At 36.2% G+C, this 16,551-nt stretch overlaps 1 protein-coding gene across 5 annotated transcripts in view; it reads left to right on the forward strand.

The window, feature by feature from the left end:
* DCAF17 (DDB1 and CUL4 associated factor 17) overlaps window positions 1-16,551 on the forward strand; it is a 49,482-nt gene that overhangs the window by 7,318 nt on the left and 25,613 nt on the right. For all 5 annotated transcript variants that reach the window (XM_045480169.1, XM_045480168.1, XM_045480170.1 and 2 more), the window contains 6 exons: window positions 317-453; window positions 1,871-1,949; window positions 2,772-2,861; window positions 5,480-5,584; window positions 5,882-5,987; window positions 13,766-13,908. In XM_045480169.1, the coding sequence (XP_045336125.1) occupies window positions 317-453; window positions 1,871-1,949; window positions 2,772-2,861; window positions 5,480-5,584; window positions 5,882-5,987; window positions 13,766-13,908 (660 nt within the window). The remainder of the gene's footprint in view (window positions 1-316; window positions 454-1,870; window positions 1,950-2,771; window positions 2,862-5,479; window positions 5,585-5,881; window positions 5,988-13,765; window positions 13,909-16,551) is intronic.

Genomic DNA, 16,551 nt, shown 5'->3' on the forward strand with positions numbered 1-16,551 from the left:
ACTCCTATTGTTATGATGATGATTGGCTTACACTTGTTGAATTACTTAATGATAAATAACAATAAATAATAAATTATTTCAGGTACTGTCTAAGCACTTTATGTGAATAAACTCAATAAGTTAATGATGAAAATAATAACCTACAGTCTTTCCTTGTCTTAATTCTCTATTTGTACATTTAATATTTCCTCTTTGGTTTTACATAGCTGTTTCTTTAAGGTTTTAGCTATTTTCTTTGGACATAGATTACTGCAGATTGTTCATGACCAGCCAGTTTCATTTTTACACCTTGATTTTTATTTATTTATTTTTTTAGGGGGAAATACTTCCCAATCCATCAGATTATAAATCCTCACTCATAGCACTGACTGCACATAATTGGCTATTTCGCATATCAGCAACTACTGGAAAAGTCCTTGAGAAAATATATCTTGCTTCATATTGCAAATTCAGGTATTAAATGTGGCTTTATTACTCAAGATCTTATTTACATATATACATATGTAAATATAAACCTATGAAATAAATTTGAGACTTGTGGCCCAGGAAATTTCAAGCTTTTTTTTTTAGTTTACCATTGTATACCTGGATCTCAATTTATAAACCTATTCTATTTTTTTTTCCTCATGAGTACCTTTGAAGGTCTGAGGATAACAGACCTTTTATCATTTATTGTTGTATCACTCTTAAGTAACTAACCTGTAATAGTTGGCAGATATCACCCCCACCCTTTTTTTTTAAGTAGGCTCCATGCCCAACGTGGGGCTTGAACTCACAACCCTGAGATCAAGAGTCACATGCTCTACCAATTGAACCAGCCAGGTACCACCCCTCTCCCGTTTTCATTTCCCATCTTTTTTAAACTTTAAGTGTTTGTTTTTGAGAGAGAGACAGAGACAGAGACAGAGCGCAACCAGGGGAGGGGCAGAAAGAGAGGGAGACACAGAACCCCAATGAAGCAGGCTCCAGGCTCTGAACTGTCAGCTCAGAGCCTGACGCAGGACTCAAACTCATGAACTGTGAGATCATGACCTGAGCAGACACTTAACCCACTGAGTCAGCCAGGTGTTCCTAATTTCCCTTCTGCAAACAGTATTTTATATGTAGGTTGTACTTTATGGTTGAGTTTCCTGAAGGTTAGTCTGTTTCAGTTAAATATCTGCCTAGTACAATCTAAGAAGTATTTTTGTTGTTGTTTGTTTTTAAGCAATCTCTACATCCAATGTGGGGCTTAAGCTCACAACCCTGAGATCAAATCACATGCTCTTCTGACTGAGCCAGCCAGATGTCCCTATGTCCCTAAAAACTGTTATTTTAACTAGTAGTTTTTAAATTTCATATATATATATATAGAGAGAGAGAGAGAGAGAGATACACACACACACACACACACACACACACATACCTATATAGGTGTGTGTATACCTATATACACACACCTATATAGGTATGTGTGTGTGTGTGTGTGTGTGTGTGTGTGTATATATATATATATATATATTTGGAGTGAATAATGCATGCAGAATGTGAAAGTAACATTTTTAATGCTTTTCGTAACTTCCATTTTAAAGCAGGAATAGTTTTTTGTTTTCTAAGTTGGAATACTGTTTGATCAAACACAGAGTTTATTCACTGACACTAGAAGGATTAAAGTTAAATATATATATATATATGTATATATATATATTTTTTTTTTATAGGAGTTATTGCATAAGGATCTAGAGGGAAATTTTAAGTTGTTTTTGTTTTAAAATAAATTACTTTGCTTTTATAATTTAAATAACTAAAGAACTATTTAGAAAATACTATTATATTTTGATTATAAGGAAACTGACCCCAATGAATAACCTTCTCCTCATTCTTTTATAAGATACTTGAGCTGGGACACTCCTCAAGAAGTCATTGCAGTCAAGTCAGCTCAAAACAAATGTTCAGCATTGGCCCGGCAGGTAGACATCTTTAAGTATCAATAAATAAATCTTAAGCATTAATGAAATGAAGAAATTGTCTGCAAATTTGTTGTGAAAGAACTAATGGTCTTTGATTTCTGAAAAATGGTATAAAAGTTGTTTACCACGAGCTTAAGAAATACCCTTTAAGCCACTCTGGAGAAGTACAACAGATTATTTTACATTCCATAGTGGAAAGAAATTGAACCTTGTTCTTCAAAGTAAGGGAGCTATCTTTTCCAAACAGACAAATCATTCAAGCTTTAACTGTTGATAATTTCTTCTCATCTCACATAGACATGTCAGTGTAATGCTACTTTCGGGTGATACGACCATAACTATGTGTCTTTTGATTAAGGTCTTTATTATTAGAACTCCAACTTACAATATAACTTATACTACATTAATATGCCATAATATATGTATAATAATAATTTAATTATATGGTATATGGTAGACATTATAAATATATATTTATGCTGTAATTGTAATATGGAAAGTGTATTTTGTTATGCAGTAGATAAAATGTTTTTGTACAGTATGTAAAATATGTTTCATTGTTAAGAAATGTTTACTGTTAGGTTTACTTTTATAGATTTTTGTGTGTATGTACATGTGTGTTGAAGGGCTGAAGGTTTAATGGACTTATTTTGAACACATATGCCTTGCTGTTTAAGTAACTTTGCAATGTAGACGGAGGTTTTCATGAATTGAAAACATCCACATAACTGTATGCTAGGATAGATGGATGTTTTCAACTCATGAAAACAGTGTTTCTGAAATTCTTTTGAGAGCTGCCTATAATTTAATCTTTCCTTGTAGGCAGGCATTCAACAGCCTATTTTGCTGTACCTTGCAGTGTTCCATGTTTTACCTTTTTCACTCATAGGGATTCTGGAGATCAGCAAGAAGGTAAGAACTTACTTCTGATTTAATTGCAATATCAACTTTTTTATAAAAGATCAGATGCCATTGGTTAATTATTTATTTTATTAAGTCATTTGATTGCAAGTGTTCCCCTAATTGTAAAAAGCTTTCTGATCTAGCTTGTTTCATATCAAAACACATGAGAGTGTTTCATTTAGGAAGAAAGTCTAATCATTCCTTCCACTTTCTACATGTTTTTATGCCATTCAAGTGCATAGTGTTGAATTACCTTTGGTGTCATTAACAAACCACTACTTTACAAAATTATGAAATGAGGAAGGTGGTTTTTTGCAGAGGGATATTCCAAAGCTCATTTAAAATGACCATTAAGAAGGTGAAAAGCTAAACAAAAAGCCTCATTTTAATTGCAAGGTATAGATCTAAAACTTGTTTTATGATACAGAAACAGGCTTATAATTAAATATGTGAGTTTTCCAACTCATTCAGTTTTAGGTTTTATTCTTGTCATTGTTCTTGATTTATAGGCCATGATATGGGAGGAAAGAAAGGACATACTTCCTTTGAGTAAAAGAATCAATAGCCTTCTACTTTCCATTTAAAAATTGTTACTTAGTCTGGGGGGATAGTTATTTATTGGTCTATTCTACTAGTCTTTAAGTATTACTGAAGCAGATCTTCAGAGTCCGCTAATAGTCATTAGCAAATAAGATGAACATGTTAAAAAATTTTTGTAAAAGCATAGTATACTAAACTACATAAGGGCAAATGAATAGTATCAATTACTTGTTCATTCTTGGCTTTGTGCCAGGCACTTTGAGTAGTTTACAACTTTGTAATGTATGATGTATTCCACTAGGAAATTAACCAAATCCTAAGTGAATGCAGAAACTGGAATTAGAAACTAGAGTTGACTCCAAAGTATGAACCAAATTTTAAAATAGTGTGGCTACTTTATTATAGCACTCATTATTTGAAAATATGTTTGAATTACACAAGTCTTCTTTTTCAAAGTGGGAAACCAGGATCCGCCAATAAAAAATTATGAGCTAGTCAAGATCAAAGCAAAGAAAGCATAATTATCCTTCTAAGAGATGACAAAAAACATAACTTACGAATTTAATTGTTTTCTTTGTGCTCGTGGATTAAGTAATTGTGTATGCTTATTACAGTCCAAAACAGGAATGAACACTTAGCTAAGTCATAAATTGTTTCTATCTATTTTTACATGCCTACAATAATCATTGCAGGGATTTGGTTTTGATTAGGGTTAGTTGGAATTGAAGCGTATCTTTCACTTACCATGTATAAAAGACTACCCATGGGCTGGCTTAGAATGTACTTTAAGCTATTTATTGGGGTAGTAAATTTTCACTAAGTAATTAGAAACAGAAACAGATTTTCACTTAATTTCTACTTGTTCTTTCATTGCTATGAAAATTTGTCTATGTTGGCTTTTGTAAATATTAAAATAGGCACAGAATCAAGTTCTTTGTCAGAGCTCTGTGGAGGATTATGACAGGATCCGTTGCATAGAACAAAAACAGAAAGGGAACAAAGAACCAAAGCTTTACTCAAGGTTAGCCGGTCTAAATGTCTCTATAGGTGTTGGCTTGGTCTTTAACATGTTTGGGTTTTATATGACTAAAACACCTAGCTGTGTTAGATATTTAAAGAACAAAGTAATAATAAAATTCTGGAATTGGCTGTTTCTCATTAGAAGTACTTTCTCAGAGCCAATCTTTTCCCTTCTAGCTAAAAACTGTCTCTTTATAAGTAACATTTTAGCATGAAGAATAGGTCTCTATATTTACTATGCATATCCTGTATGGTAGAATTAGATGGTCTCAGTGTATGCCTACGTCCATGAAGAATAGGATTTGTTGGGTTTTTTAAATTTTTTTTTAATTTTATTTTTGGGACAGAGAGAGAGCATGAACGGGGGAGGGGCAGAGAGAGAGAGGGAGACACAGAATCGGAAACAGGCTCCAGGCTCTGAGCCATCAGCCCAGAGCCCGACGCGGGGCTCAAACCCACAGACCGCGAGATCGTGACCTGGCTGAAGTCGGACGCTTAACCGACTGCGCCACCCAGGCGCCCCGGATTTGTTGGGTTTTTAAAAATTTTTTTAATGTTTGTTTATTTTTGACAGAGAGAGAGAGAGACACAGAGCATGAGCGGGGGAGGGGCAGAGAGAGAGGGAGACACAGAATCCAAAGCAGGCTCCAGGCTCCAAGCTGTCAGCACAGAGCCTGATGCGGGGCTTGAACTCACGGACTGTGAGATCATGACCTGAGCTGAAGTCGGTCGCTCAACCAACTGAGCCACCCAGGCGCCCCAGAATAGGATTTGCTATTAAAAGATATTGGCAAACAATAAAGCAAATGGATGAGGCAAATTAATGCTGCTGAATCATTTTGAAGGTTATATGCTACACTGCCATTAGTGTTCCAGTTTGAGACTCCAGTGGCCTAGCACCCTAATGACACCTTAACTTCAGGTCTCTAAATTATAATTAAGTTATAATACTAGGCAGCAGTGATGTCGTGGTGACCTGAATATTAAGCAAAGCACAAACCACTGTGAACACTCAAGAGGATTGGCCTTCTGGTCTTTTCTCAGGTGATATCTACCTTTCCCCTCAGATTTTCGGGAACGTTACAGATGCTACCTTGTCTCATGGGATACTGATTGTGATGTACAGCTCAGGACTGGTCAGACTCTATAGCTTCCAAGCCATCATTGAACAGGTACAGAAGCCTGAAATTTGCCATATTATAATAACTTGAATTTTGGACTGAGGTATGATTTTTTTTTAATGAGATGCTTTAGAGTAAGGCACTTGTGTAGATTTCAACTCTACAAAACTGTGCAAATGCAGAAAGACAAAGTAACCTTTAAAAGAGGGTGGGAGGATAAATAGAAAGGCCCTTTAAATAAAGACATTTTCTCTGTCAGATACATGTGAATTTAATTTTTTCTCTCTCCAGACAGCAAATAAGTGGGTGCTAAAGCCACCGTTTTTGTTTGTTTTGTTTTGTTTTTAGTTCATGCAACAGAAACTTGACTTAGGGTGTGCATGCAGATGGGGTGGGACTGCTGGAACTGTAGGAGAGGCTCCTTTTGGCATTCCTTGTAATATTAAAATCACAGGTATGGCTACTATGTAGCATTTTTTTCACCTTAAAAAATAAGTGGTCATATAAATAGTTATTTATTGTAATCATCCAGTGTTTTCTCATAATTTAATTATAAACTCAATTCATTTTACTTCTATATAGCTTATTCCTTGCTACTGAATAGGTATTGACAAAATCTATCAGTTATTCATTGAACTGAACACCTGGTGATACTGAGTCTTGCTTGGCATTTAACTAGCAGAAGGCAAAGCCCAACATCACTGAGAAGAGAAATGTAAATTAAAATTATCCTAAGATACATCTTTTCAGGTTTTCAGCTATCAAAAAGTTACTAATGGGGTTGTTAAAAGTGTAGTATAGAAGTATATAAGAATATAAAACTATATAAAACTATAGTCATTTATTGTTGGAGTCATTTGTGGAGGACAGTTTGTCAATATGCAGCAAAGTTTTAAATATATATACTCCTTGAACAATTCCATGTCTAGGAATTTATACCAGATACATTCATATGTGTACAAAAATGACAAATGTACAAGTGTAACATTATTTCTAATAGCAAGTGGTTAGAAACAATGTATAATTGATAGGTGACACTACTATTATTTCATTGTTTGGCCATATCATAAATTTAAGTGTTAGAAAGAAAGAATTTTTTTGTATTGTTGCAGAGCAATTCCCAGTATATATTAATAAATGATAAAAAGGAGTGTAAAACTGTACATAAAAAGCTTCATTTGTATAAAGAATTTGTATTCACATGTTAAAAATGTACACATGAGCATATACTTTTAGATTTGCTTGGAATATATGGAAGGACACACAAAAACCTGATAAACAGTAGTTTCCTCTGAGGGATACAGATGATAGGAAGACTTATTTTTCATTATGTATCTTGTGATACTTTTTGAATGTGGTGCCTACATTAGCTTCGCCAAAATGTGGTTTCATGTGTATGCATGTACACCCACACACACAGCTCCTTGAAGTTTTAAGAACTTGACCTGTGTATCATTCTATGGATGAACTTTGAATTTGTTGAACCAGTTCACTGCTTTGGACATTTAGGTTGTTTTTAATTTTCTGTGATTACAGATAACTAGTAATGCTTGAATCAATTATGTCATTGTGGGTGGCAGAATGGCCATTTGAAAAGATTCTGTCATTCCTTCTACCTTTAATAACTGACATTTTTCTGTAAATAAAAACTTTCACTCATCACCTAGGGATGAACTGTAATTCCTCCTAAAATGTCAAGGTAAATACTTACTCTTTCCCTTTAAGTATCAGTATTCAAGCAAGGATTTGGTGTTAATAGTCACGTCCAAGGTGGCAAAATATTTTAGAGGTCAGCACACATATATAATCACAGTGGACTCATGGATTTTCATCTATACAAAATTGTATAGTTACAGTCATTATTCTTCATGATGTTCAAATTGCCCCACATTTGGCCAGTGAGAACTCCATTTTGACATACCCCAAGAGTCTTGGGGAATTCCCTTGCTCTTCTGGAACAATAATGTATCCTAGGTTTACCTTTTACTTTCCTTGTCCTCGATGTGGCAAGGAGAGAACACCCTCATTGACTGTGTTAGTGTCCTAGGACTGCTGTAACACCACAAACTGATAGCTTTAAGCAACAGAAATTTAATCTCTTACAGTTTTGGAGGCTAGAAGTCTGAAATTAAAGCATTGACAGAGACCACCTCAGGTCCTCTGAAGGCTCTAGGAAAGAATACTTCCTTGCTTCTTCTGGCTTCTAGTTGTTGCTGACAATCCTTGGCATTTCTTGGTTTGTGGCAGCATTGCTGCCCTCTCTGCCTGTCTTCACATGGCCTTCTTCACTCTGTTGTCTTCAAATCTCTCTCTCTCCTTATAAGAACACCAGTCATGGGTTTTAGGACCCACCCTTATCCAGCATGATCTCTGCAAAGACCCTGTTTCCAAATAAAGTCATATTCACCAATACCAGGGGTTAGGGGTTCGACATATCTTTTTGAGGGGCACATTTCAACCCAAAACATAGACCAAGATCTAGTTGTGCTCAATGCAGCTGGGTGTCTTTATTTTTGGTGAACAGAGCTGGGAAATATATTAAAACAAAAACCTTTTAGTTCATTCTCATATTTCTAAATTTAATTGTTCTTTGATTTTTTTTTAACGTTTTTTTTTTTTTTTTTTTTTTGAGAGAGAGAGAGAGAAAGACAGACACAGAATGCAAGTGGAGGAGGGACAGAGAGAGAGGGAGACACAGAATCTGAAGAAGGCTCCAGGCTCTGAGCTGTCAGCACAGAACCCAGTGCAGGGCTAGAACTCATGAGCCGTGAGATCATGACCTGAGCCGAAGTTGGACCCTTAACCGACTGAGCCACCCAGGAGCCCCAATTCTTCTTTGATTTTATATTTGTATTTCTTTTGGCTCCCACTGAACTTCTTGATTCCTAGTGAAACTTTATCCTATAATATATATGTGATAATCTTAAAATTGCCATATCAATGCTACTACTGAAAACTAAAGTACAGTGTGAAGGTTAAGATTTCTCTGCAGGTCCTTTTGTCCTTAGTGTACAGCCCAATAAGTGTACTATCAGAGTAATGTGTTCAAAGATTGCTTGAAATTATTTTTCTGTGTCATTAGGTTACCAATTTTATGTAATTAGGTTCGTTTGTTTTAGTTTTCAATTTTAGGTTTATTTTTTCCCTTTTGACTTTATTCTTGAAGTTGTAAAATGTGTATGTTTTAATGGTCAAAACTATATAAAAAGATACAGTCTGAGAAACTTTGCTGCCATCCATAAAAGTCCTTCCATTCTGTTACTTCCCTCCCCCAATTCCACCCTGCCCCTATAAGTAATCATTGTTTTTAGTTTCTAGGTTATCCCTCTGTTGTTTCTTTTCATAAAAATAAGCAAACATGCAGGGGCGCCTGGGTGGCTCAGTCAGGTAAGCATCCAACTTCGGCTCAGGTCGTGATCTCATGGTTTGTGGGTTCGAGCCCCGTGTCGGTCTCTGTGCTGACAGCTCGAGCCTGGAGCCTGCTTCGGACTCTGTGTCCCCCTCTCCCTCCGCCCCTCCCCCGCTTGTGCTCTGTCTCTCTCTGTCAAAAATAAATAAATGTAAAAAAAAAAAATTTTTTTTTAAATAAGCAAACATGCATATGTATTCTTTAAATGTTACCTTCTTGGGGCGCCTGGGTGGCTCAGTCGGTTAAGCGTCCACCTTCAGCTCAGGTCACAATCTTGCGGTCCGTGAGTTCGAGCCCTGCATCGGGCTCTGGGCTGGCAGCTCAGAGCCTGGAGGCTGCTTCTGATTCCGTGTCTCCCTCTCTCTCTGCCCCTCCCCCGTTCATGCTCTGTCTCTCTCTGTCTCAAAAATAAATAAACGTTAAAAAAAAAAAATCTTAAAAAAAATTTTTTTTTTTTTAGAAATAAATAAATGCTACCTTCTTTCTTACACCAAATGTAGTATATTGTATACTCTGTTCCGTACCTTGTATTTTCATTTAACATGTAAATGTTAAAACAAACATTTATTTAACAGAAGAAATATATAAGATTAGCTACCTATATTTTATTGAGATAAAGTTGATGTATAGCATTAGATTAGTGTCAGGTGTACTTGCCAGTGATTCCTCATAGTTAGAATATTACTAAGGCCAGACGTGAGGCAAAGAGGAACTCTTGATGGTTTTGTTCCTTAGCCGTATCTGTCCCGGGAGCCACCTCTATACCTGTAAAATTACAAATAGAGACTGTAGTCAAGCATATGGTAGCCACCTTTAGCCAAACCCGACATGCTGTCACCCACAAATTCAAAAGGTGGCCCTCCAAAGCCTTGATATCCTGACTACAGCTCAAGAAGACACTTATGCTAATATTGAGACTTAATGTTATGTATGTATCCCAGGTGACTCTAATCTCCATCAAAAGTTTTAGCAGACATGCACACACAAATTAAAGCAATGTCTGACTCTTCTCATTCTCTCAGTGAGTGGGTTTCTTTCTGGTTTAGCGGACATGGATAGTCTTGGTGGAAGACACTTCTTCTACTAGCTATGATAGTAATTATGCTAGTCTTTTTTATTATGGGGACTATTTTTGCTACATGCTCTGCGTAAAGATGTCAGACAAATTATCTCAATGATGACTGTAGGAAACATCCTATTCTTATGATGAGACCTCATGCATGCCTCCAACTCAAAAATATCTGCAACTAGGAGCCCTTCCTTTAGTGAGATAGCTCAGGATTTTTATGCCTCCCATTAGGTAGGACCTACAATCCCTTTCAGCCTGAAGAAGCTACAGGAGATGAGACCTTCACCCTTCAACACCCCTTAAGAATAAGGACGATAAAAATCCCATAGCAGGGAATGAGACAGGGAAACTGAAGGGGATGCCATGAGAGAAAAAGCTGGGTTTTTTCCCCTTTGCTTCTTTTCTGGCTTCTCTTCCTGCTAGGACCTGCATCTCTACCCCACTTTACACACGCCTTATAATGAAAACAGCCTAAGCCCTTCTTGTAAGGGACGAGGAGTTGATGATGCTCTAGAATAAATGACATCTAAGGAAGGTCCAGGTGAGAATGACTGGACGAAACTATCATATGTGCATTGCAGGCCATGAGAGCTAGACATCTCTACACCAAGACCCCCTGGCTCCTAGGAAGAGAACCTGAGCCCTCATCTTTGTTCTAACCATTTCTTGGATGCCTGAGAGGACACATACACAAGACTGCCATCCTCAATAAAAAAACCCAGACCCCAAGCAGTAATGAGACTCGTGCTTCTTTCCTCTCTCAGTCTCCCGGACAGTTCATCTGTATCTGTTTGCTCTATATCTTCAATAAACTCTGCTTTTACCTAAAAAAAAAAAAAAAAAAAAATTAAAATTTTTGTGTACACTACAAAGTGACCACTGCAGTAAATCTAGTTACTACTTTCACCGTATAGTTGACCCCCTTCCCCTATGATAACCATCAGTCTGTTTTCTGTCTCTAGGAACTCCTATAAATAATGCCCCAATGAACATAGGGGTGCATATATCTTTTCAAATTAGTGATTTTATTTTCTTTGGGTAAATAACCAGTAGTGGAATTGCTGGATCATATGGTAGTTCTATTTTTAATTTTTTGAGGAACCTCCGTGCTGTTTTCCTTAGTGGCTGCACCAATTTACATTTCCAGCAACATTGCACAAGAGTTCCCTTTCCGTTATATCCTCTCCAACTGCTATTGTTTCTTATCTTGTTATTTTTTAATTTTAGAGTGTGAGTCGGGGAGAGGGGTGGCAGGGGGAGAGAGAGAGAGGGAGAGAGAGTATCTTAAGCAGGCTCCACACTCAGCACAGAGCCTGATGCAGGGCTCAATCCCACAACCCTGGGATCATGACCTGAGCTAAAATCAAGAGTCAGATTCTCAACCAACTGAGCCACCCAGGCACCCCTCTTATCTTTTTAATAATAGACATTCTAACAGGTGTGAGGTTTTGATTTGCATTTCCCTGATATATTCCCTATATTTTAAAATTACAGAAAAATCTTACTATAGCTATTCTTTTATAAACAATACAACATTTTGTACAATTTATATTAAAACTCTGAAGTATTGCTTGACCTTTCACAGACTCAAAGCATTGTAATCATTATTATTATTTTCTTTTTCATGCCTCTCTTTTCACAGTCTAGCAAGTAGGAACCCCTTTTGCTGACTCTGTTATTCTTTTAATACTACCCTGCCATCCTATAAATATCCTTTATCACAACAACTAGATGGTTCAGAAGGATCTTAAAATTTCCTCATGACAAGACATAGAATCAGCTACTCTCTGAGAACTTCTAGGACTCTAGTTGAGAATAGTATTAGAGATCAAAATTTCAGGTTACTGGGGACCCATCAGAATTGTGATTAGCAGAGTCCCACTGCTACTCTGGGGCCATTTTTAGCAACTGCTGAGAAAAGTATTTCTTTTTAAGTGTATCTTTTTGCATTGATTTTCTTCTAGTGTTAATACCTATTTTATATTCTCTATAACATACCTACTTAAAATTTTAGCCCCAAATTCAAACTCCAATTATATTTTTTCTTTTTTTTTATAATTTTTTGTCATCCACCATCATTTCATAGCTACTGTATTATCACATATGATGTTTGTATTTCTTTCATAATTTATCTAACATTTTATCTGTTGGGTTCATTTTTTCCTCATTAAGAAGACTTCTTTATATATTAAGAATATTACTTTCTTCCTAAAAGCTTTTTTAAAAAAAGCACTTTAAATATATTTGATATATTTATACCTGTCTCTTCCTCAGCACTGTCAGTTTGTGAATTCACTTTTCATTATTTTTCTCCTATATAGAGGACCCAGTAGTAAAGTGTCTTATGAAGAGGCCTAATAAAGCACGCACTTTTTTTTTTTTAAGATTATTTATTTATTTTGAGAAAGAGAACACAAGCAAGGGAAGGGCAGAGAGCGGGGGGAAGAAAGAAAATCCCAAGCAGATTCCCTGCTGTCAGCTCAGAGCCCAACACAGGGCTTGATCTCACAAAACGACAAGATCATGACCTGAGCCAAAATCAAGAGTCGGAAGCTTGAGCGACTGAGCCACCTGGCAACCCAAAGCACACACTTATATATGTAACTTAGGGCTCTTGAGTGAATGGGTCTTCCTAAGGCAAGCCCCTTTACTGGCAGTGTTGGCCTCATAACCAAAGATTAAACACTAAAAGCAAAAGGGTAAAGAAAGTGTCCCAAGTAACCACTTGCCGAAACAGAATGTTTGGTATATTCTAAAGCTGTAGTACCTTCCACTTACGCACTTGTGTAAGAGTGCATCTGTTTTGCTCTACTTAAAATTAGTTGACCTAAAGACAACTAATGACCTGAGCTAAAATCAAGAGTCAGATTCTCAACCAACTGAGCCACCCAGGCACCCCTCTTATCTTTTTCATAATAGACATTCTAACTAAAAGGCACCAACAGATATTTCTTTTATGGTGTTAGTCTCTACAAGACAGTGAATGGCTAGATTTATCTAAACTAGTTAACTTATCTAAAGATAATACTAGTATTAGTCGCCATCCTTTAATAAGGCTACCACTGTGACAGGACCTGTCCTAAGTGGTTACATTCATTATGACTAATATCACTTATATACTGGAAATCTTAAGACTGCTCGTATAAAATTTGCTAAGTATAACCTGTTAGTCTGGAATATGGAAGATCTCTTCCTCACATCTGAAGGAAATTATTAGGCCTAATTATGTTGTAGGATTGTTATGAGAGTTGGAAATCGTGTTTAACTCAGAATCGTATACATAGGTGTCTAGTAAATGGTAGCTGTTTTTATTAGGTGTACTTTGTCATTTTTTGCTATCATAAGCACCTTCGGTCCACTTTTTTATCTCCACTCAGCTGCAGGTCACACATGCCCTGGAAACAGATGTCTAAACTAGTTAACTTATCTAAGGATAATACTAGTATTAGTCGCCATCCCTTAATAAAGCTACCACTGTGACAGGACCTGTCCTAAGTGGTTACATTCATTATGACTAATATCACTTATATACTGGAAATCTTAAGACTGCTCGTGTAACATAAAGTTGACTTCTTGCATAACATTTGTTGCCTACCAGCTTTCTCTTTTCTTAGCAATCAGTTCTTTCCTGATTTTATTTCTTAAATGTAGTAATTTCTCGTTAATGAAAGTTCATAGATGATGCATGCATCATGAATGTTCCAAGGCTACCAGAACAGAGAAACTAATAAATTCCTTTTGCCCATCTCTACAGACTCACCACCACTGCTCTTTGAGGTGTCCTCCCTGGAGAATGCTTTCCAGATTGGAGGCCATCCTTGGCACTATATCATCACACCTAATAAGAAGAAACAGAAAGGAGTTTTCCATATTTGTGCCCTGAAAGATAATTCCTTGGTAAACCATGAGTGATCAGACTTTTTAGTAGTAAATATATATCAGAAATTCTTTATTTTCTACTTTGTATTAAGAATTCCTAAAAATTACTTTTTGTTTGTGTTAATAATTTGTAAACAATGTTAGGTACAGAAGGGTACAAAGAATATAACAAACACCTGTGTATACTACCAAGAATTTAAAAACATTAACATTTGAAAATACTTAGTGACCAAAGATTTCTCATGGGATCTCGTGCAACACATCTCCCAAACTCCATAGTGGGAATTATTGTTGCAATATGTTCAGGCTGCCTCTGAACTTGCTGGTGGAATGTGTAGTTGGTTCTGTTTTTTCGTGGTTTGCTGCTATTTGCTTTCCAGAGCAGAACCAGGTAGAACTCTTGGTCACAATGTAAGCACTGAAACACTTTGAATTTTCAAGAACTTTAGTTATTTATGGCAGAATAGGAAGAAATGATGACATGGTAAGACAATAGAAATTTCTACTCCTTGAATTCATTTTTATTTTCTTTTTGAAAATGATTTAGGCATTGATTTATCATTTAATTTAATTTAATTTAATTTAATTTAATTTAATTTAATTTAATTTAAAGAGTGCCTAATGTGGGCCAGGCATGGCTGGGGACACCTTCCTTCCTTCAAGTTGCTTATGCTCTCTAAAGCGCACATGTAGATAAGTAAGATGCAGTCTGTTAATGTACAGTAATTAAGATAAGTGCCAAAGAGTGAATGCACAGTGATGATGGGTAGAGGGGTTCCATCTTTGTTTTCTATTGCTGAGTTAGTGTAGTTTATTTCTGGAACCTCCTGATATATGAGATGAACTTAATTTTTCTGAAGCAGACTCCACTTATTCCATATCCATCTCTTCCAGGACCGTGCTCAATCAGTCACTGTTTGATTCAGTGGCTTTTAGAGTCACAGGCCACCTTACACCACACTGAAGATCAACATAGTCTTGGGTCCAGTTATCTATTTCTGTTGATGTCGCCACCAGGGAACACTGTGTATAGTGTCTTCTAGTTTCCTTCTGTCGGAACATTGTTCCCTTCCATTTTCTCATTTACCTGTCACATGTGGCAGCTCCAGTGACGTCCTCTTTTACAGTGGCCTCTCTAGATAGAGGCTGTCATGACAAGTCTGTGATTTGATTATTCACCTCTCAGCCAGTGAACATTCTTCAACCACCAGGACCTGTCATAGCCCTCTTTCACTTAACTTTTCCATCCTGTCAAACCCCGTACAATTCTAGATATTCTTTTTATATAAGAACAGATAATATATATTATTGTGTGTGTGTGTGCACATGCATGTGCACACACACACACACACACACACAAAATGGCTTCCAGCATCTATACCAAGCATGTCTATCAAGTACTGTCCTGTAATAACTGATTATAACATCTAGGCAAATCTGTATTTCAACATATTCATAACTAATTGCCAAATCCAGGGAAAGTTTTCAATCCTTTTGCCAGACAGCTTTCTGGTAAGGACATTAATTTAAGGATGCATATGCCCTTTACTTCCCCACCTGTCAGTCAAAAGAGTAGATTACCCAAAAACACATGCAGCCAAACTGAAGAATTCAGAAAATGTTTCATAGCTTTCTATTAAACTGAGCTTTAAAATATAGCATTCAAGCACATAATAAAAACTGCAGAAGCTGGTAATAATGCTGTCTTATATTTAAAAGATAGTATTTCTTTTGCATGTTATAGTACAATGAAGAGAATCGCCTAAAGAAAGATATGTATAGTATGTGCATGTTTGATATTAAAGGGACATCTGGAGCTAATGCCATCTTGGATATGTTAATTTTAGTGGTAGCAAACAAGGTATTTAATTCTATTGATTTTCTTATGTATATACAATGTGATAATACCACCATTCCTATTAGAAATTATTAGGATACTTATAAAAATTCCTTAAAAATTAAAACATTCACTAGTACAGAATATGTGTTAAATTCCTTTTTTTTTTTTTAAGCATGGAATTCAAAAAAGTAGCCCCCACTTACTTCTCTAGTCTCATGACTGGACACCATGCATATTTTCTAGGAGCCAGAATTAAAATTTTTATTCATGTGTATGCACACACATGCTGTATGGATTAACATTTTTGTGCTTCAGATTTTGCCATCTCTTGTAGCCATTTTGTACTCATGCTTTAAGGCTTACTTCAAGCTCTTTTTTTCATCCTGAAATTCTGCTCACTTGGGTTGAATGCTTGATAATATCCTGTGTGTGGCTTGATCACTTTGTTTTCTATACCGTCTTATACTTTTCTGTTCTGTTTGTGTCTCTGCCTCCCTTTTTGATAATGAGATTTTGACGGCAAGGGTTATGTTTAGTTCATGTGTGGTATGAACACCTAGTGTGATACTTGAGACAGAGTATCCTGTCAGTATATGCTAGTGAAATTAGTAAGTTAATATTTCAAAAATATGAGTATCTAATAGGAAAGGTGGTATCACTTCATTTTGTGTTGGAAAAATTAAAGAAATTAAATGAAATTAATGTATCCATGCTGGTATTAGTTCCCAGTGCTCCTTTGTATAAGGTAAAACATTTATGTACATATGTGATCATATGTCACGGAGGTAACTTCTCTTTATTTTAATGTCTAAATGTCCTGC

Source organism: Leopardus geoffroyi, chromosome C1 (genome assembly GCF_018350155.1).
Source record: "Leopardus geoffroyi isolate Oge1 chromosome C1, O.geoffroyi_Oge1_pat1.0, whole genome shotgun sequence".
Taxonomy (NCBI): domain Eukaryota; kingdom Metazoa; phylum Chordata; class Mammalia; order Carnivora; family Felidae; genus Leopardus; species Leopardus geoffroyi.